This window comes from Pan paniscus, chromosome 13 (assembly GCF_029289425.2).
Source record: "Pan paniscus chromosome 13, NHGRI_mPanPan1-v2.0_pri, whole genome shotgun sequence".
In the NCBI taxonomy this organism is placed as follows: Eukaryota; Metazoa; Chordata; class Mammalia; order Primates; family Hominidae; genus Pan; species Pan paniscus.
The window spans coordinates 33,955,895-33,977,762 of record NC_073262.2 but is presented as its reverse complement, the minus strand read 5'-3'; the positions used below and the strand labels follow the sequence as shown (position 1 = coordinate 33,977,762).

The window sequence follows — 21,868 nt, the reverse complement described above, 5'->3', positions numbered from 1 at the left end:
TTTATGCTATTAATTATATCTTTAACAAAACAAGGGAGGTTACTCTGATGTCAAAGTGCATAATAATTGTCTTACTAAAAAAGCTAAATTTATCCAGAAATACAGGTGAACCCAATACCAATTTTCTGCATAGTAAAAATAAAGATAATTGGCTTCTTTCTTTCTATTCTTATGAACCATGTTCTAATATTTTATTTTTTAAATTACAGTTACTGGTTTTAATTTTCATGATAAGCACATTGTTAGAAATAGGCTTTGTTATTAAGTGATTCAAAAGCCTTGAGTTGTCTTTACTTTTGATGTAAAGACATCAGTTGGTTTCAGTATTAAGGTTAAAGTGACCTTTAAAGCGTTATTTTGTCTTGGAAAACAAAAAGAGGTTTCCTATGGATAAAATCCATTAATAATTAACATTGTTTATATATCTCAGTGGTATTATATTCTAAGGAAAATAAATCAATCTATGAGAGAATAAAGTTGAGCCAGACAATTTGTATTTCATTGAAAATAGATATTATACTTCTCTAAAATTAGAACTTAAGTTTTACTTTAATTGTATTTTATGAGAAAATTATGCATAGTTTTATTAAAAGTAAATAGTCAAAAAAAAAATCAGGACAGAAGAACATATGATTTTGCTGAGTCTATAACACATAATTTGGGAATTCCCCTAAATTCAAAGCCAGTGCTTTACTCTCAATAAAATTTAGTTACTGAAAAATAACAGCAGTTGTTTTTGCACTATGTGTTTGTCTTGGTAAATATGAATTGAATGAGGATTATAGAAAGACAGCAGAATAGAAAGCAACAGGAATACATCTCTCCACCCAGACAACAATTGCACTAGCAGGATCTTTCTAATGCAAATTATTTTGGAACTCAAGTCTACTGAACCCTTGCAACTTCCAGGGTAAGGCTTAGATGGTAAATTGTGGTTAATTTAGGTTAGTTTCAGCTCTTAGCACAGTCACACCTATGAATCCCTCAGACCCCCGTTCTATGGCAAACAATCAGGCCTGTATTCCTGGAGCAGCTTGCACACAGCTTGTGTGATCCAGAGTAGACAGACAGGATCTGCCCTCCAAATTCTGGGATCCGTGCTTTGATTACTGACTGTTGTCACTGATCGCAAAGGTGCAAAGAGGTGGTGGCCATTGTCATTGCACCTCTCTCCATCGTTACAAGTCCCTCCATTTCTAGCTGAAGTGGCTTCCAGGGAATTTTAAGAGCCAGTGCCCGCTTTCTTTCATTTCATTTTACTCAGTTCCCCTTTTGGGAGCTAGATATAAAAGACTAGGACGTTCAAACACAACCACTTATACAAATGAAATTAGAAAGTTACTGTGTATACCAAGGGAAAGTCACAGCTAAGAAAGACCTGAAAAGATCTTAAGTTTATACCCCAGGGTAATCTGTGGCACAGAGATAACCTACAGCAATTTAAGGGGAAGAATCTGATTTCCAGAGTTATCACATTATTAGATTCAAATTTCTAGTTTTCAACAACAAAAACAAAAATCACAAGGCATGCAAAGAAGAGTATATTATTCAAAGACCCATTCAAAGAAAACAAAATAAACCAATGAAAAGTATCTCTGACAGAGATCTAATGGTAGATGGACTAGACAAAGAATTTAAAACAACTGGCTTAAAGATGCATAAAAAAGTCAAAGAAGATGTGGATAAAGTCAAGAAACAATGGATGAACAAATGAAATACCAAAAGATATTTTGATATCTTTAAAGAGATAAGCCTAAAAAGAAAATGAAAAGCCTTTGGAGATGAAAAGTACAATAACTAAAATGAAAAATTCACTAAAGAGATTCAAAGGCAGATTTGAGCTGGAAGAAGAAAAAACAGGCAAATTTGAAGATAGGACAATGGGACTTATTGATCTGAGGAAAAGAGGGAAAAAAATCAAAGAAAACTGAACACAGTATAAGAGACTTGCAGGGCACCATGAAGAAGAGCAATATATAAATTTTCCAGAAGGAGGAGGAAGGGAGCGAGAATATCTAAAGAAAACTTTAAAGTTTGATGAAATACATGAATATATACATCCAAGAAGCTCAACCATCCCCAAGTGGGATAAATTCAAAGAAATCTACACCAACACACATTATAAGCAAACTATCTAAAGAAAAAGAGAAAATCTTGAAAGCGGCAAGTGAGAAGATACTCATCACATATGAGAGATCCTCAGTATGATTATCAACAGATTTTTCATTGGAAGCTTGGATGGCAGTGTGGGCTGATATGTATATCCAAGTTTCTGGTGAGAAATCTGCTGATACACACACACACACACACATATATATATACACACACATATATATGTATATATATGTGTGTGATATGTTAAGTGTATATATACACACACATATACATACATATACCTATATATATGCATATCAGCTTAGACTGATTCTGTGTGTATATGTGTGTGTGTGTGTGTGTGTGTGTGTGTGTAAATTCAAAGTGTCAAAAGAAAAAAAAAACTTGCCTGGGCGTGGTGGCTCATGCCTGCAATCCTGGCACTTTGAGAGGCAGTGATGGGCAGATCACTTGAGGTCAAGGGTTCGAGACCAGCCTGGTCAATGTGGTAAAACCCCGTCTCTACTAAAAATACAAAATTTAGCCAGGTATGGTGGCATACATTTGTAATCTCAGCTACTTTGGAGGCTGAGGCAGGCAGATTGCTTGAACCTGGGAGGTGGAGGTTGCAGTGAGCTGAGATTGTGCCACTGCACTCCAGCCTGGTTGACAGAGGGAGACTCCGTCTCAAAAAAAAAAAGAAAAAAGAAAAGAAAAGGAAGAAAATAAACAAAATCCTGTCATCCAAGAATTCTGTATTTGGCAAAACTGCCCTTCAAAATTGAAGGTGAAATTAAGACCTTCCCAGATGAACAGATGAACAAAAGCTTAGGGAGTTCCTTACCACTAGACCTTCCCTGCAAGAAATACTCAAGGGAGTTCTCTGGTGAAATGAAAGGAAAATAGAGAGTAACCTTAAGGTGTATAAAGGAATAAAAATCACAAGAAAGGTAAATATGTGGGCAATTACAAAGTCTAGTCTTATTTTAACAGTGACTTGTACTATACTTCTTGTTTCCTACATGATTTAAAAGACTAACTTTGAAAAAAATATTATTCTAAAAGCTAGCATTATTGTACCTTTTGTTTGCAAATCATTTTGTTTTCTACACAATTTAAAAGATTAATGCGTTTTTAAAAAAATTATTAGTTTATGTTTCAGACATACAATGTATTAGGTTGGTACAAAAGTAATTGTGTTTTCTGGCATTAAAAGTAATGGTAAAAACCTCCAATTACTTTTGCACCAACCTAATATAAGGCTGTGATTTTGTGACATCAATAACTGAAAGGAGTGGAGACAGGGATATAAAGAAGCAGAGTTTTTGTATGTTATTGAAGTTAAACTGCTATAAATATAAATTAGAGTGTTATAACTTTAGGATGTTAAATGTAATCCCATGATAACCACAAAGATAATAAGCTATAGAATATACACAAAAGCAAATGAGAAATAAATTTAAACATTTCATTACAAAATGCCAACTAAACATAAAAGGGCAGTAATGCAGGAATTGAGGAACAAAAAGTACTAAAGGGTACATAGGAAACAAATGGTAAAATGACAGAAGCCCCTCCTGATCATTCAAGACTTAATAAAGGAAGGAAATATGGACATATGCTACAGTATGGAAGAAACTTGGTGACATTGTGCTGAGTAAAATAAATCAGTTACAAACAAAAACAAATACTGTAGGATTCCACTTATATTAGATACTTAGAGTTATAAAAAGCATAGACACAAAAAGTAGAATGGTGGTTTCTGGGAGCTAGAGATAAGGAAGAATAGGTAATTATTGTTTAATGGGTAGAGTTACAGTTTTGCGAGATGACAAGATTTCTAGATATGAAGGAGTGTTGATGCTTGTACAACAATATGAATGTACGTAATACCACTGAAATGTGCACTTAAAATCTTTAAGATGGTCAATTTTGTGCTATGAGTATTTTAGAACAATTAAAACAATGTTCTCATGAAAGAAACAGAAGAGGTGACTGAGTCAGTATTTGTATTTATTGGTATCTTGTTTTCTATGTGATAAGGATCCAAGTATGCTGCTAAAGATGGTGGGTTAGCTGAGATAGGGTATGATATAGATTAGAAGTCAAAATATATTGGTTTTAATTTCCTCTCTCTCTATGCTTAAATATGTAATCTCAGTTTTCCATTACAAATCAAGTTTTGATAGCCTCACTGCTTTGAGTGGATTCAACCTCCGTTGGTAGGACATTTTTTTTTTTTGGTACATAATATTGTCAGAACTACCTTGATTTTCCACAAAGAACATAGCATGATTGTTTGAAGCCAGAATCTCCCCCAGAAATGTCCTTATGGTTCAAAAGTCGCTGTCTCAATCAACATCTCTAACACGGGATGCAATTAGCTCCTTCCAGGAAGCAGCATAAATGTTCTTGTTACCATTATATACTTATAAGGATAAGATTTTAGCTTGCTGAGACCTTTTCCTCATCTACACAATAAAATAACTGAACTAAATGATCTTAATTTTCTTCCAGCTTCCTATTTTTTTTAATGTATGAGATAAAACTTTTATGAAAGACAAATATGGTCTTTGTGTGAACTGAATAGTGTGAGAATGTCCACAACTATTGCAATGAAAAAGTCCTAGAATCTATTTTATCAAGGTGAATTATGAAAAGTAAAGGAGAATAAAAACAAAAAAGACAGACAGACAGACTTATTGTAACTATTTAATATAAGGGCCTAGATCCCTTCCAGTGCTCTTTGTGTAATTTCATTACAGTGATCTGTAGTAAGTAGAAATGCCTTTCTTTTGTCATCTTTAATTGAAATTGAGTATGCAATTGAGAGCAAGGTAGCACTTACTGGGGGTTCATTTAAATGTTAGTTCACAGAAAGTTAGGGGAAAAAAGAGATTATATTCTATAGCTGCAGAGACAGGTGACTGGATATAGGAATAAAGAGCAGTCAGTCTTTGGAACTTCAGCTGCATAATCTTGGGAAAATATCTAAACCTCCCTGAATAGTAGTTCTTACTGTGAGGATTAAATGAAGTAACAAATATAAAATGTCGGACAATTAGTGGGTCACTAACATACATTAACTCCCTTTTCTTCCCTTATATTATCAACAGTATCTTCTCATGGGCATTTATTGCTAAATGATATACACAGAAAAATTTAAAATTTTTCTATCTTTCGGAAATTCACTATTTATTGGGCAAAGAGGACATAAGCAAAAGAAATAAACAATAACAAAAGATATGGAAGACAGCCTGTCAGTTTTATTTTATTGAATCCTGAGCTGAAATTTCCAGTATTTATTGAATAAATGAAAATGATTACATTGTACTAAGAAAATGTACAAACTCGATTGATATGATTAGTCTTGTATATTATCATAACACTAAACTCTATGATCTGGGGGTAAGATAAAGAAAGAGAAAAAAAGTACTACAAGGGATGGATTCTGAGAGTCTAATCCAATTTTCTGTCCAAGAAATACTCTTTTATTCAACATTTACTGTGCATTCACAGTATCAAATATCATGCTTAACTGTAAAAGTACAAACACAAGATAAACTTAATTTAGTTTTCTTCTTAGATCTGAGAACAAGAAATTAGTGAGGAAAATGAATGAATGCATGAATGAGTAAATGAAGAAAAAGCCAAAGGAGAAGTTTCCAAAGCAGAAGCAAAGATAAACAGCTAAAACAGAAGAATAAGAGCATGTGTGAGCATGTATATTAATAATATTACACAATTAGTTGCCTAATGGATTTAGAAACTTGTTAAAGATTTATAACACTTATAAATATATTATAATAAATTTATAATATAAAATTATATTATAAATATATATTTATAATAAATTTATAATATAAAATATATTATAAATATATATTTATAATAAATTTATAATATAAAATTATATTATAAATATATATTTATAATAAATTTAAATTGTAGGTCAATACATACTTACTTTTATATTTGCATTTAAAGTGTATTTACTATGTAAATAAGATATCACATATGACCCAGCATTACTCTGAGTGTTCACTTAATACAGCAGGCAATAAATATTCCCTTTTCAGATAGCCTAAAAGAAGGTATTAAAGAACAATGACAATAAACTAGAACAATGACAATAAACCAGGGTCAGATGTCCCCTCAACATGAAAATCCAAACATTTAAGGAATATTTGAGTTACTTTTAGTTGCAATTAGAAAATACAGGTAAAATTTTTTTTAGGAAAAACATGTTTCTTTCTTTATCAAGGACATGCTGAATTATTTGGTGTAATTTTTTTTTTTTTTTTTTTTTTTTTTTTTTTGAGACAGTGTCTCAAGCTGTCACCCAGGCTGGAGTGCAGTGGTGCAATTTCAGTTCACTGCAACCTCCACCTCCCAGGTTCAAACGATTCTCATGCCTCAGCCTCCAGAGTAGCTGAGACTACAGCTGTGCCACCATGGCTAGCTAATTTTTGTATTTTTTGGTAGAGACAGGATTTCACCATGTTGGCCACGCTGGTCTCTAACTCCTGACCTCAAGTGATCTGTCTGCTTCAGCTTCCCAAAATGCCGTGATTACAGGGGTGAGCCACCACACCCAGCCTATTTGGTGTAAATTGTTACAAACATTTCTGAATAGAAACTTACCTGCGGAAATAGCTATCTAAAGATACTGAACAATTTTTTATATGTTTATTTCAAAAATGGCTTATTCCAGGGGTGAAATATAGTTGAGATTTCCCTTAAAAAGTGTAGTGAAAGTTTACATAATTCAAATGAATTAAACTGTCAACAATGAGATGAAATTAATTTTATATTTGATATTTAATAGATGCGATGTACATCCAGACTCTCCTTATTTTACTATTCTGGCCAGAGAGTTAATGACATATAAGAAAAGACTGAAGTTTCATGATAACTTTATTCTTCATGTCCTTATAGGTAAATCCACCTTTTCACAAGAACCTTGCAATACATAAATATAAATGGTCAGACCTGGGCTTTAGAGGAAATTCCCTCATACCAAATTCTGTAGGGACCCAGCCTTACTTATTTTTCCATTGAGACAGACTGTTCGCCAAGTCTATCACTGATGGGCATTTGGATTGATTCCATGTCTTTGCTATTGTGAATAGTGCTGCAATGAACATACATATGCATGTATCATTATAATAGAATGATTTATAATCCTTTGGGTATATACTCAGTATTGGGATTGCAGGGTCAAATGGTATTTCTGGTTCTAGGTCTTTGAGGAATCGCCACAGTGTCCTCCACAACGTTTGAACTAATTTACATTCCCATCAACAGTCTCAAAGTGTTCCTATTTCTCCATAGCCTTGCTAGCATCTGTTTCTTGACTTTTTAAGTGATCACCATTCTGACTGGCATGAGATGGTATCTCATTGTGGTTTTGATTTGTATTTCTCTAATGATCAGTGATGTCAACATTTTTTTCAAATATTTGAAACATAGTGTTTTCTGAAGACACATCTTCCTTGTCTATAAGAAGTTTGGAAATGAGAAAAAGAAGCAGAATGACATTAAGAGAAAAAAAGTGGGTATAAATTAATCTAGGAGAAACTATTCATTTACACTTTCCCATGTATTAACCATATTGATGATGAAAAATGGATCATCACTATAGAACTCCTTTTTGAAGAAAATGGTAAAGAGGAGAACAAGACATCTGACTAGACCCAGCCAAGATACTCTTCTTCCATGGAGAGGAAACAAAATATTGAGTAAACTATCACACTTCAAAGAGATTTCTTGAGAGAAAACACTGAAAGTCAATACGGGCAACACAGTTACCATGGGTGAAGAAGGAGGACATTGGAAGGCCTGTTCAAAGTTGCAGGATGTGAGGACTGGTCCCCAGAAACCAAACCAGACCTAAGCAAGGGAGCATAACTGTGTACACATTGAAATACAAAAGACATGAGAGCAACTATGTAAAAGCCTACCTGCCAGCCCTTATTCTTACATACCATCTACTGGATTGAGCCTGAATTATCCCACAAAACAAAAACATACTGCTTCAACATGCAATACCAGTGAAACCTACCATGGGAACCTATCTACAACCAAGTAACTCATACAGAACCTTGGCCCTCTGAAAGCACCTGCAAATGAAGCCAATTGACTATACACAACATACATGTAAGTTAAACCTTTGAGGGAAAAGAGAATATAAAAACAAAGAAGTCCCATCCAAATGACAGCAAATTCATGAAGAAAAAGAAGCACCAGCTCCATCAGATAACGAGGAATCAGTTCAAGAACTCTAGCAATTCAAAGAGACAGAGTGTTTCATCATCTCCAAAGGAACACACTAGCTTTCTAGCAATGAACACTAACCAAATGACAATGTCTAAAATGACAGACATAGAATTCAGAAACTGGATGGCAAGGAAACTCAATGAGATCCAAAACAATGTTAAAATCCAATCCAGTGAAACAAGAATAATGATTCAAGATTTGAAAGATGACAAAGCTATATTAAGAAAGAACCAAACTGAACTTTTATAAATTGAAAAATGTATGACAAGAATTTCAAAATATAATTGGAAGCCTTAACAACAGACTAGACCAAGAAGAGGAAAGAATTTCAAAGCTCAATGGCCAATTTTTTCAATCAACGCAGTCACACAAAAATAAAGAAAAATAATTAAAATAAAATGAATAAAGCCTCTGAGAAATATGGGATTATGCAAAGTGATCAAACACACAGCTCACTGGCATTCCAGGGAGACAGGAAGATTAAGCAACTTGGAAAACATATTTGAGGATATAGTCCATGAAAATTTCCCCAATCTTACAAGAGAGGTCAACATACAGATACAAGAAATTCAGAGAATTCCTGCAAGATATATACAAGATGACCATCTTCAAAACACATAGTCATCAGATTTTCCAAGGTCGGCATGAAAGAAAACATTTTAAAGGCAGCTAGAGACAAAAGTCATATCACCTTCAAAGTGAATCCTATCAGACAAACGTCAGACTCCTCTGCAGAAACTTTTCAAGCCAGAAGAGATCGTGAGCCTATTTTTAGTATTCTTAAACGAAACACCAAGCCAGAATTTCATATCCTGCCAAACTAAGCTTCATAAATGAAGGAGAAATAAATTTTTTTTCCAGAGTAACAATAGCTAAGGGAATTCACTACCACTGGACTGGTCTTATAACAGATGTTTAAGGGAGTTCTAAACATGAAAATAAAAGAATAATACTTGCCACTACAAAAAGACATGTATATAGCCCACAGACCCTATGAAGCAACTACATAATCAAGAGTACAAAGCAAACTGCTAATAGCAGCATGATAGAACCAAAATCTCTTATATCAATATTAACCTTGAATGTAAATGGTCTAAATGCTTCACTTAAAAGACAGAGTGACTAATTGGGTTTAAAACAAAACAAGAACCAACTTTCTGTTGCTTTCAACAGACCATCTCCCATGTAATGAGACACATAGGTTCAAAGTGAAGGGATGGAGAAAGATCTATCACACAAATGGAAAACGAAAAACAGCAGGGATTGCTATTCTTGTATCAAGTAAAATAGACTTTAAACCAGCAACAGTAAAAAAGGGCAAAGAAGGGCATTACGTAATGATAAAGGGTTCAAGTCAACAAAAATACTAACTTTCCTAAATATACATGCACCCAACATTAGGGTACCCAATTACTTCTAGATGTAGGAAAAGACTTAGACAGCTGCACAATAATAGTGGGGGACTTCAATACCCCACTGACAGCATTAGACAGACTGTGAAGGCAGAAAATTAACAAATGAATTCTGTTACTCAATTAAACGCAGCACTCAACCCATTAGATTTAATAGACATCTACAGAATACTCCACTCAACAACCAGAATATATACTCTTCTCATCTGCAGTCAAACATAATCTAAGATCAACCACAAGCTCAGTCATAAGCAAGTCTCAATAAATTTTTAAAAAATCAAAATAATACCAAGCATATTCTAAAACTATAGTGAAATAGAAATAGAAATCAATAGCCAGAGGAACTCTCAAAACCACCCAATTACATGGAAACTAAACAACTTGCTTCTAAATGACTAGTGTGTAAACAACAAAGTGAAGGCAGATATTTAAAAACTTCTTTGAAACAGATGAAAAATAGAGATACAGCATACTAAAACCTCTGGGATTTGACAAAAGTAGTCTTAAGAGGAAAGTTTATAGCACTAAACATCTACATCAGGAAGACAGAAAGATCTCAAATTAACAATCTAACATGGCACATAAGGAACTAGAAAATCAAGAACAAATCAATCCAAAGGCTAGCAGAAGAAAAGAAATAACTAAAAATCAGAGCAGAACTAAAAGAAATTTAGACTCCCAAAATACCATACAAAGGATCAGTGAAAGGAAATGTTGGTTCCTTGAAAGAATAAACAAGATCAATAGGCCACTAAACTAATGAAGAACAAAAGAGAGAAGATCCAAATAAGCACAACCCCAGAGGACAATGGTGACATTACAACTGATCCCATAGAAATGCAAAAGATTCTCAGCGACTGTTACGAACACCTCCGTGCGTGCAAACTAGAAAATCTAGAGGAAATGGATAAATTCTTGGAAACACACAACTTCCTAGATTAAATCAGAAAGAATTTGAAACCTTGAACAGACCAGTAACCAGTTCTGAAGCTGAATCAATAATAAATACCTTACCAGGCAAAAGAGTCCCAGACCAGGTGGATGCATGGTCAAATTCCACCTGACCTACAAGGAAGAACAGGTACCAATCCTACTGAAGCTATTCCAAAAAACTGCAGAGGAGGGACTCCTTTGTAATTGATTCTACAAAAGCAGTATCATCCTGATACCAAAAATCAGATGCAATGAGAAAAGAAAATTACAGCATAATATTCCTAATGAACACAGACACAAAAGTCCTCAACAAATTACTAGCAAACTGAATCTAGTAGCACATTAAAATGTTAATCCATCGTGATCAGTAGGCTTTATTCCTGGGATGCAAGTTTAGTTCAACATACTCAAATCAATAAATGTGAACCACCACATAAACAGAATTAAAATAGAAACGATATGATCATCTCAATAGATGCAGAAAAAGCCTTTGATAAAATCCAACATCCTTTCATGATAAAACCTTCAACATACTAAGCAACAAAGGAATATTTGTGAAAATAATAAGAGCTGTCTATGACAAACCCACAGTCAACATCATACTGAACAGGCAAAACCCGCAAGCATTTCCCCTAAGGATTGGAACAGGGTGAGGATTTCTAGTCTCACCACTTCTATTTAACATCATACTGGAATCCCCAGAGAGAGCAATCAGTTAATAGAATGAAATAAAAGGCATCCAAATAGGAAATGAAACAGTCAAATTATCTGTCTTAACTGATGATATGAGTTTATCTAGAACCCCTAAGCCAAAAGGCAACTAGCCCAGATAAGTGACTTCAGTAAAATTTCAGGATACAAAAGCAACATACAAACATTAGTAGCATTTTTATACACTAATAGCATTCAAGCTGAGAGATAAATCAAGAATGCAATCCCATTTACAATAGCTACAAAAATAAAATATCTAGGAATACATCTAACCAAGAAGATGCTGAAAGAAATTAGAGATGACACAAACAAATAAAAAATCATTTCATGCTCATGGATTGCAAGAATCAATATTATTAAAATGTTCATACTGCACATAGCAATCCACAGATTCAACACCATTCCTATCAAAACACCAGCATCAATTTTCACAGAATTAGAATACCATTCTAAAATTCATATAGAAAATAATTCCAAATAGCCAAAGCAACCCTAAGCAAAAAGAATATAGCTAGAGGCATCAGATTATCCAACTTCAAACTATACTACAAGGCTACAGTAGCCCAAACAGCATGATAATGGTACAAAAATAGACACACAGATCAACGGAACAGAATAAAGAACTCAGAAATAAAGCTGCACACCTACAGCTGACTGATCTTCAACAAAGTCAACAAAAATAAGCAATGAGGAAAGGACTCCGTATTCAATAAATGGCATTGGGAGCACTGGCTAACCATATGCAGAAGAATGAAATTGTAGCCCTATTACTATATACAAAAAAAAAAAATAAAAACACAAGACAGCTTAAAGACTTAAATGTAAAACTTTAAACTATAAAAATCCTAGAAGAAAACCTAGGAAGTACTCTTCTAGATATTGGCATAGGCAAAGAATTTATGACTAAGTCCTCTAAAGCAATTGCAACAAAAGATATTTATAAGTGAGACCTAATTAAACTAAAGACCATTTGTCAAGCAAAATAAACTGCCAACAGAGTAAACAGACAACCTGCAGAATGGGGGCAAGTCTTTGCAAACTACACATCTGACAAGGAACTAATAGCCAGAATTTATAAAGAACTGAAAGAAATCAATAAGAAAAAAACAAGTTCATTAGAAAGTAGGCCAAAGACATGAACAGACACTTCTCAGAAAGAAGACATACAAGTGGCCAGGAAACATATGAAAAAATGCTCCACTAATAATCAGAGAAATGCAAATCAAAACCACAGTGAAATAACATCTCACACCAATCAGAATGGCTATTATTAAAAAGTCAAAAAATAACAGATGTTGGTGAGACTGTGGAGAAAAGGGAACACACAGACACTGTTGGTAGAAATGTAAATTAGTTCAGCCCCTGTGGAAAGAAATTTGGACATTTTTCAAAGGAGTAAAAACAGGGCCAGGGGCAGTGGCTCACATTTGTAATCTCAGCACTTTGAGAGGCTGAGGTGGATGGATCACCTGAAGTCAGGAGTTTGAGACCAGCCTGGCCAACATGGTGAAAACCCGTCTCTATTAAATATACGAAAATTAGCTGGGTGTGGTGGCTCACGCCTGTAGTGCCAAGCTACTCGGGAGGCTGAGGCATGAGAGTTGCGTGAACCCAGGAGGTGGAGGTTGCAGTGAGCTGAGATCATGCCACTGCACTCCAGCTTGGGCAACAGAGTGATACTCAGTCTCAAACAACAACAACAACAACAACAACAACAGAACTATCATTTGACCCAGCAATCTCATTACTCGGTATATACCAAAAGGAAAATAAATCGTTCTACCAAAAAGACACCCATACTTGTATGTATATCACTGCACTACTGACAGTGGCAAAGACATGGAATCAACTTAGGTTGATTCAGTGGTGAATTGGATAAAGGAAATGTGATACATGTATACCATGGAATACTATGGAACCATAAAAAGGAATAAATTATGTCATTTACAGTGATATGAATACATCTGGAGGCCATAATCCTAAGTGAATTAACACAGAAACAGAAAACCATATATTAGATGTTCTTACTTGTAAGTGGGAGCTAAACCTTTGGTACACGTGAACATAAAGATGGGAACAATAGAGTCTCCAAAATGGAGAGAAGGAATGTGAGCAAGGGCTGAAACACTTCCTATTGGGTGCTATGTTCACTATCTGGGTGACAGAATTAATAGAAGTCCAAACCTCAGCATCATGCAAAATACTCTTACAATAAACCTGCAAAAGTACCCCCCGAATCTATTATAAAAATAAAATTTAACAAAAATAAATTCTTTTTGAAAGTGATTTTAGAGAGAATACATATTGAACTTAAATTTAGAAATTTTCTGAAACGAAGATTATATATGGAATGTTCCATTTCCCAGTTTCTCCTCCTCTTTCACTATTAAAAGTCAATTTAAGTGTATTTCTACTCTTTTGAAAACAATTTGAGTTGAGAGAAATTGCACCATATGCTCTGTTTATCGATGCAGTGTAAGGCAAAGTGCTGAGCAATTATATGGTGGATTTGATCAGTTTTGACAGCCAGTCTTGAAACTCAAGCCAGAATCCCCTGCTCTTTCTTCCACAGCAGGTTTGGGGACTGAATTATATGACTAATCAAAGCGAATTTCTGCTTTACTTCGGCAATGGCTCACAAATTCTGCACGTGCAAATGACTTTGCTGATCAGCTTTAACAATCTGTGTCATCATTTTACAACTTCTATACCAGAATATACAATCAAAAGAATAATGAAGAGAAATATTTAAGTTCCACTTGAAATCCTTTGAATTGTCTTTTACCAAAGTCATCCTAGAATGTTAACTTTCCACAATTCCTCCACCTTGTATTCACCACGTAGAATATTTGATTAGGGAATCCTAGTAAAATGTATAATCTGATCAATACAAATTAGTTCAAGAACTCTCTTCATTCTTTGCTTGAAACATGTCAAGGAGTCATGTGGACTAACTGGATCATTTCCATAATTATACAAGAAATATATGCCATTCACATTGACAGTATACCCATATAGTAATCTATTAGTGAAATTGAGGTGCTCTAAATAAGGCCATTAACATTAAATAGCCACTGCTTCTATAATAGTGAAACCTGAGTTACTATCTACAGAGCCTACAAAGGGGTGTGCCACTAAATTTGGACACTCATGAGGGAAAAGCAATCTTTTAAAAATTTCATAATATGTAACGATCGTTTAAACTTAGTGATAAATACACACACAAGAGAGGGATGTGATCTCACATCTGAGATGACAATAAATTAACTTTAGGGCAATTTAGATTTCATAGCACATTATGGAGTAGTGTTAGCAGACCGCAGACGCACACCCCATGAGGAGCCTTAAAAGACATCTGTGAGGAAGGAAAAATACTGTTTATATTTAAAATGTTATATACTGATGAAATGTCGACCACTGTTAGATGAATGTTTCAAATATTGGCAAAAAAAGAAAAACTTTACATATACTTTTTCTTTTTTCACTCAATATTAATGATAGGCAAAAAGTTCTAGCTCATATATACTCATGCAACAACTAAATAGAGAAATGGACACAATAATGAGCTAGAGGTAAAGAGAGAAGAGTGAGGTCTTGAACTTCTTACATAATGGAGAATGAGAGATAATATTAAATGGTGGCTTTATCGATAATGCATTATTCTGATTTTGAAGCAAAATTGAATTCAAATATGCTCATGTTAAATCTTATAGGATGTCACAAATAATTTCTTCGTTTCTGTTTTTATTATAATTTCTACGATGTCCATTGCCAGAGAACGACAGGAATCATGTCAAGACCATCAACCATGAGAACTTGTGTTTCACTGCCTCAGGGCCTATAGACCATTTAGCCATATTTGGATCTTTACTATGACTCTTATAATCCAAGCTGTCCAGGTAAAATAAAAAATCACACAACATGTATTGTAATACATCACTCAGGGAATCCGCAGAACAGTTGAGCTTCTTAAAAACCTAGTATTGTAGATAATTTAATAACCACTGTTTTAAGAAGTTACAGTTTAAAGAGACAGAGGGGAAACAAAAGACAAAAGGAATCTATGTGGGAGAAAACAATTTAGAAACTGTCTATCTTATAGGTTGACAAATATTGCAGAAGACAAACATATCTGTGTAAAACACTTTGAAAATGCTTTCTTTTGCTCATGGAGTATGTGATTCCCCTACCCCTCCACACTAAATAAATTACTTTGTTGCTTGTTTGTTTGCGCTGATACTTAAACTGAGCAGATGTCATATGTTTTCATCCTTTTATTTATTCTTTAGTCCTCAATAAATATTTGTGAGATAAATGAAATAAATAACATCTTTCAGTCTCTTAGCACAAAAAATTCTGTTAAAATGGTACTAATTGTATGATTTCTTGACAGTCTAATGATTTTTTTCTGTGAGATTTCCAACATGACTTTTAAATTATTAATATGCTCTATGACTGATCAAATTTTGCAAAGTAAGCCAGGCAAATGACAGGGTTATCATCCCCATGGATATGCTGAGAGCCATGGTCATAATCTCCTTCCTTTCTTAGCTTGTACTCTAGAAAGTCAGTCAGTTGGAAATACATCCTCATTTAATCAGGGATTATTTCAAACCTCATGTAAACAAATTTTGTATGGAAATAAAAGTAAAATTATTCCTTTCTTTTTTTTTCATTTTTTCTTTTTCACTGTTGAAATAGTTTTAGGGTTTGGATGAGAATAAAGAGAGTAAGTAGGCCGGGCGCGGTGGCTCACACCTGTAATCCCAGCACGTTGGGAGGCCGAGGCAGGCAGATCACGAAGTCAGGAGATCGAGACCATCCTGGCTAACATGGTGAAACCCCGTCCCTACTAAAAATACAAAAAATTAGCCGGGCATGGTGGCAGGTGCCTGTAATCCCAGCTACTTGGAGGATGAGGCAGGAGAATGACGTAAACCCGGGAGGCGGAGCTTGCAGTGAGCCGAGATCGCGCCACTGCACTCCAGCCTGGGTGACAGAGTGAGACTCCGTCTCAAAAAAAAAAAAAAAAAGAAAAGAAAAAAAGCAGTAAGTAAAGCATTGAGTAAATGTAGGAAACAAAGACCACAGAAGGCATAAAGGAATAAGGAGGTATTGAGAGGAGAAACCAAAGGGAAAAAGCAAAGAGGGAAAGGAAAGAGATAGCAAATGATTTTACACAGTTCCACATGTATATTTTTGCCTAATAAGCAATTTCTTTGTTATACAATATTCTCTCTGTAATACCCTAAGTATTATTATGCATCAACTTTTAAAATGAGATTTCATTAATTTATAAAATTACTAACCTTCTTTAGTACAATTGATCTGGGCTTCATCACTGAAGTCCCCACAGTCATTGTCACCATCACAGGCCCAGTGGCCTGGGATGCATCTGCCACTGGAACATCTGAACTGATTATCAAAGCAAGAGTGAACACAGCCCACCTCATCACTCCCGTCCCCACAGTCGTCATCTGGAAAGAAACATCAACATGAGGCAGTGAAATCTGAACCATGAAGAAAATTTTTCTTATGAAATATCTAACTGGTTTTTGTTGTTGTTGTTGTTGTTGTTGTTGTTTTTTGAGACAGAGTCTTGCTCTGTCACCCAACCTGTAGTGCAGTGGCGCGATCTCGGCTCACTGCAACTTTCACCTCCTGGGGCTCAAATGATACTCCCGCTCCAGCCTCCCAAGTAAGTGGGACCACAGACATACGTCACCACACCCAGCTAATTTGTTTTGTATTTCTTTAGTAAAGACGGGGTTTCGCCATGTGTTGGCCAGGCTGGTATCAAACTCTTGGCCTCAAGCAATCCACCCTCCTCGGCCTCCCAAAATACTGGGGTTATAGACATGAGCCACTGTGCCCGGCCCTTTTATTTATATATTTATTTCCTATATAAAGTTTTTTTTTTTTGAAAAATGAATGATAATTGAATCAGTGGAACAACATTTCTGATAAACAGTGGAAGAATTATTTTCATCTTCATATTGCTTCTCCTTTGATTTAATATCAACTGCTAAACTGAGAGAAAAAAATCCTTGACTTTGGATTTTGAAGCTTAATTTCTACTCCACACAGAAATAACTAACCACTGACTGAATTCATCTATGCACCACGAAACAAGGAGGCAATGGTGACTGTAGGAATTTCATGAAATGATACAACCAATAATATAATTATTGTGGAAGATTATTACTTAAACCTATAGTTCTCATGCCCCATAGTTTATAATTCTATCTTCAATATCCTCCCTTTTTCCCCATTCTCTAACATGAGAACCCACTCTTCACCCCTCCTCCTTGGCTCCTCTGTATATATTTGTACTTGGAAACTGTTGTACAGTATCATTAGAAATGATTTATATTCTTTATTAACAACCATTTCGGGAGGGAGGGGAGAGAGCTGTGAAGTAAAATTAGATCAAATTAAAATAAATGGCTGGGAATGCATTGATTCCTATATAATTAATTTACCTGTATTTGGCGTAATTTAGCATAGTAATACAATTGAATATGAGAAAAAAATACCATTTGAACATAAGAGGAAACTGACAGAGTTGAGACTATCTGGGTAATTTCATAGCAATGTATAAGCTTCTCCTCCTGAGGTTACACGCATGTTTTATGGAACCCGAGATGTCCAGGTTATTTTCTCAATTGTCCACTTTACTACATGTTTGTAGAATTAGACTATGTCCAACATAACATTTGAAAACAAATCTCTATCACAGACCCATGGGGCAAATATTGAGTTCCATTATCTTTAATGCTAATTCCCACTGATGTGCTAGCTGCCCTCTCACCACTTGTCTTAGCCGTTTTTCTTGGCTCTGCAAGATTCCCCTACAAAGTACCTCTGAAGAAAGCCAGGCAGTCCAGACCGCCAAGCCCCCGATCAAATCAGTGCTATACAGTGAGCATTTGGTACTTGCCAGAGTCGCAGTGCCATTTGCTGCTAATGCATCTTCCACTTTTGCATACGAATTGGGTTAGTGGCTCACAAGTTGGGAATTCTGTGAAAGATATAAAAATGTCCAAAAGGTAACATGTTATTGACTGTGCATGACATAATTCGTATCATCTGATAATGTGATCAGAACTCCTTCCCTGTTCTCTACAAAGGCACAGAGGAAATGGCAGATAAACAAATACAGTGACTATAACTTCTTGAGGACATAGGACACACATACTTTTAATATACTTTAAATGAGTGCTTTCCAGTGACTGAAAGCCTAGGAGAATTATTTTATGAAGGATCATTTGGATTCATTATACTGCTAGAAAAATGAATAGATGTCAACTCCATGCACCAAGGGACTCAACATTCACTCAGTGGATAACAGCTATTGGAGCTGTACACTCTGGAGCTGCAAAGTAATGTGTTTATGCTTTAATAGTGGAAGGCCTTTTCTGAATACAGAGAGCCAAAGATGAAAAGTCAGATCTCACTCTGCCTCTGAAAGATGTTAACATTATATGGTGAAAGTTAAAAAAAAATAAACACAATAAAATCATTTAGGTAAGCCAGTATCACCTAGTTACAAAGAAAAGTATGAAATCTTAGTCTACGAAAAAAAACAAAACAACAAAAAAACACAAAAAGCTGAAAAAAAATAGCAAAGAATTAGATTTCAAGATGAATTTTACATAATTAAATCAAGAGAGCTCCTTACTAACCTTTAGATAATTATAACAGAAAGGCATAGAATTAGCATAGAAAAAGAGTTTGAAAAAGAGATAATTAGCCAATTTGAATATCAATAAATCTAAAAGACAACACTGTCATAATAAAATCTGATAATCAAGGTGAATAGCCAAAAAAGAGGGGTAACAGTAGTCAGAGAAAAATATAATTGCTGAACACTTTATGCAAGGAATTTAGAATTGCTTACTAATATGTCCCAGGAGAAAGTTTTATTTTCTCTAATTCATACATGGTGAAAGTTATTCACCTAGAGTTTATTTAAGTTGCTCAATATCAGACCTTTAAGCTCAGGAGAATATGAATAGCATTACAAATCTTCACACACAAGAGCTCATTTAAAAGATATTTAAAGAAGAAAAATAAGAAATAAGAAACTCTATCAGTTTAATTACATAAAGATAGAAAAAACTGATATACTGAAATAGACCTATGGTCCATATTCTTTCTGTTTGTTTGTTTGTTTGCTTTGATATGGAGTCTCACTCTGTGGCTCAGGCTGGAGTGCAGTGGCGAGATCCGGACTAACTGAAATCTCTGCCTCCTGGGTTCAAGCGATTCTCCTGCCTCAGCTTCCCAAGTAGCTGGGACTATAGGTGCGCACCACCATGCAGGCTAATTTTTTGTATTTTTAGTAGAGACGGTGTTTCACCATGTTAGCCAGGATGGTCTCGATCTCCTGACCTTGTGATCCACATGCCTCGGTCTCTCAAATTGCTGGGATTACAGGCGTGAGCCACTGCACCTGGCCCATATTCTTTGTTCTTGTGACAGCGGAAGCAAATGACATTTTGTGACTAATATTTGTTTTTCTATTTAAGACAACTGACACAGAATCATAGAATATATTTGAGGGAAGACAATGCAGAGAATATTTGTAAAATATTTGTAAATATTTCAAATTGTATTCTCTGCATTGTCTCAGGGCTACCAAGAACAACTGATGGCTGAACAGGCTTGACTTTGGCTATTCAAACTTCTTCAGCCAAATCTATTCACATGCTACTCATCAATCAATCAGTCATTTCAATTTTGTAGTTTTGAGCACTATTTTATTTTGGAGAAAAATATATGAATAACAAAAATATATTTCTCTGCTTAAAAAATGGACTAATTATGTCCAATCATTTTAGCTATAAGGCAATTGAAACTGAGAGAAATTAGACTTGCCTAATGATACATGTATCTTCTTAAGGAAAAACAGGTCTTAGAATTCATTTCATGAAGCTCCCCATCCAGCACTCTTTGTACTACACTCTATTACCAATTTCCTGTCTCACTTTCCCTTACCATCCATGAATGTACCTAAACTGTTATTTTAATCTTCCCATATTGTTAGCATATATTCAGCATAAGGTTTAAACATTTCTCATACATTGTTTCATTTTGCAAAGGAGTACTTTCTTGTGTTTATCAGAAATGTGTCTCTAAATATTTCCACTATTTTAGGATTCAGTTAACAAGATTTTGTTCATGTCAGCCACTCCTTCATAAGTTTCTTCTCTTTGTTGCCTAACAAGATAGTGAGAACTCACATTTATGTTTCAAGAATCAGCATGAACGTTGTCCGAAATATGCTTTTGTCCTTAGATAGATAATAACTGTTTAGTGGATATACTGCAGTGTAGAAGATGTACTGTAGACAAGAATCAGGGCACTTAAACAGAGAATCAACTCAAGTTTTGGTTCAAATGAGTAAACAATAAAATGGGGACTCAGATATGGTGAGATCTAATCTTTAAAAATAACATTACATCTTTTTTGACTCTATCATAAGCTAATTTAAATTTTATCTCTCTTCTATAAACTTAGGAGCATATTAATCAATATTCTAAGTTTTGCTAAGAAAAAAATAAATCATCCTAAGCATCTGAAAACTTTTGAAACTGATGATACTTCATCGGTTGGGAAATTTTCCATGTAAATTTTAAAATTATTTCCAACTGTTAGATTTTAACACTAAAAAACAGTCAAAAAATAAAGTGGAAATTAGCTCTGAATATATAAAAAAAGTTATCAAACTAAATTTAAAAATCTGATATTCAGTACATTCAACCTCTAAGAAAATGAGACATTAACCTTCTGCCCACACTGAATAAAACATAAACACATATAATGTAAATATGTGCTTTAACAATTATATATCATATGTGATTAATTTTTTAATGATAGTTACATCATGTCTCTTGTTGTTAACCTTATAGTCCAACTTAGCTTATGGAGAAAAATTACTGTAGAGAAAAACATTGGGAACTAGAATAAGGCTGAAGGGAAATCACTGAAGAGAGTAATTATTTAAAGAGAGACATGTACAGGAGGAAAGTTATTAATGTTTCATTTCTGTTTCATTCTCAAAGTACTATGACTGAGTAAATCACTCAGCTTCTCTGGTTTCAGACTTCTGGTTTATAATCTTATCTCTTGGGTCCTATAAGTCCTAGAGATCAAGAAGTCAGAAGAGATATCATCTAGAAATGCATAATACCCTGAAAGCATTTAATGTAGCAAAAAGTAGGATTCCCACTTGAATAACTCCCGGGGTTATCACAGCATTATAATAAATTACCATAATTGATTATTGTGTTTTAAAAACCTCTTAAAATAAATTTAACATTTTTCCTGTTCTTTCATATTAGTGTTAATTTAAAAGTTGAAAATAGCATCTGAATATATGGATTTATTTCTGGATACCTGCTCTGTTAAAATGTCATTATGAATTCTTATATTTG

At 34.5% G+C, this 21,868-nt stretch overlaps 1 protein-coding gene across 3 annotated transcripts in view; it reads right to left on the bottom strand.

The window, feature by feature from the left end:
- Positions 1 to 21,868, bottom strand: part of LRP1B (LDL receptor related protein 1B) — a 1,910,203-nt gene that overhangs the window by 702,921 nt on the left and 1,185,414 nt on the right. For all 3 annotated transcript variants that reach the window (XM_034954060.3, XM_034954061.3, XM_003822825.6), the window contains exons 19-20: positions 18,370 to 18,450; positions 16,739 to 16,906 (exon numbers count right to left, since the gene is read on the bottom strand). In XM_034954060.3, the coding sequence (XP_034809951.2) occupies positions 16,739 to 16,906; positions 18,370 to 18,450 (249 nt within the window). The remainder of the gene's footprint in view (positions 1 to 16,738; positions 16,907 to 18,369; positions 18,451 to 21,868) is intronic.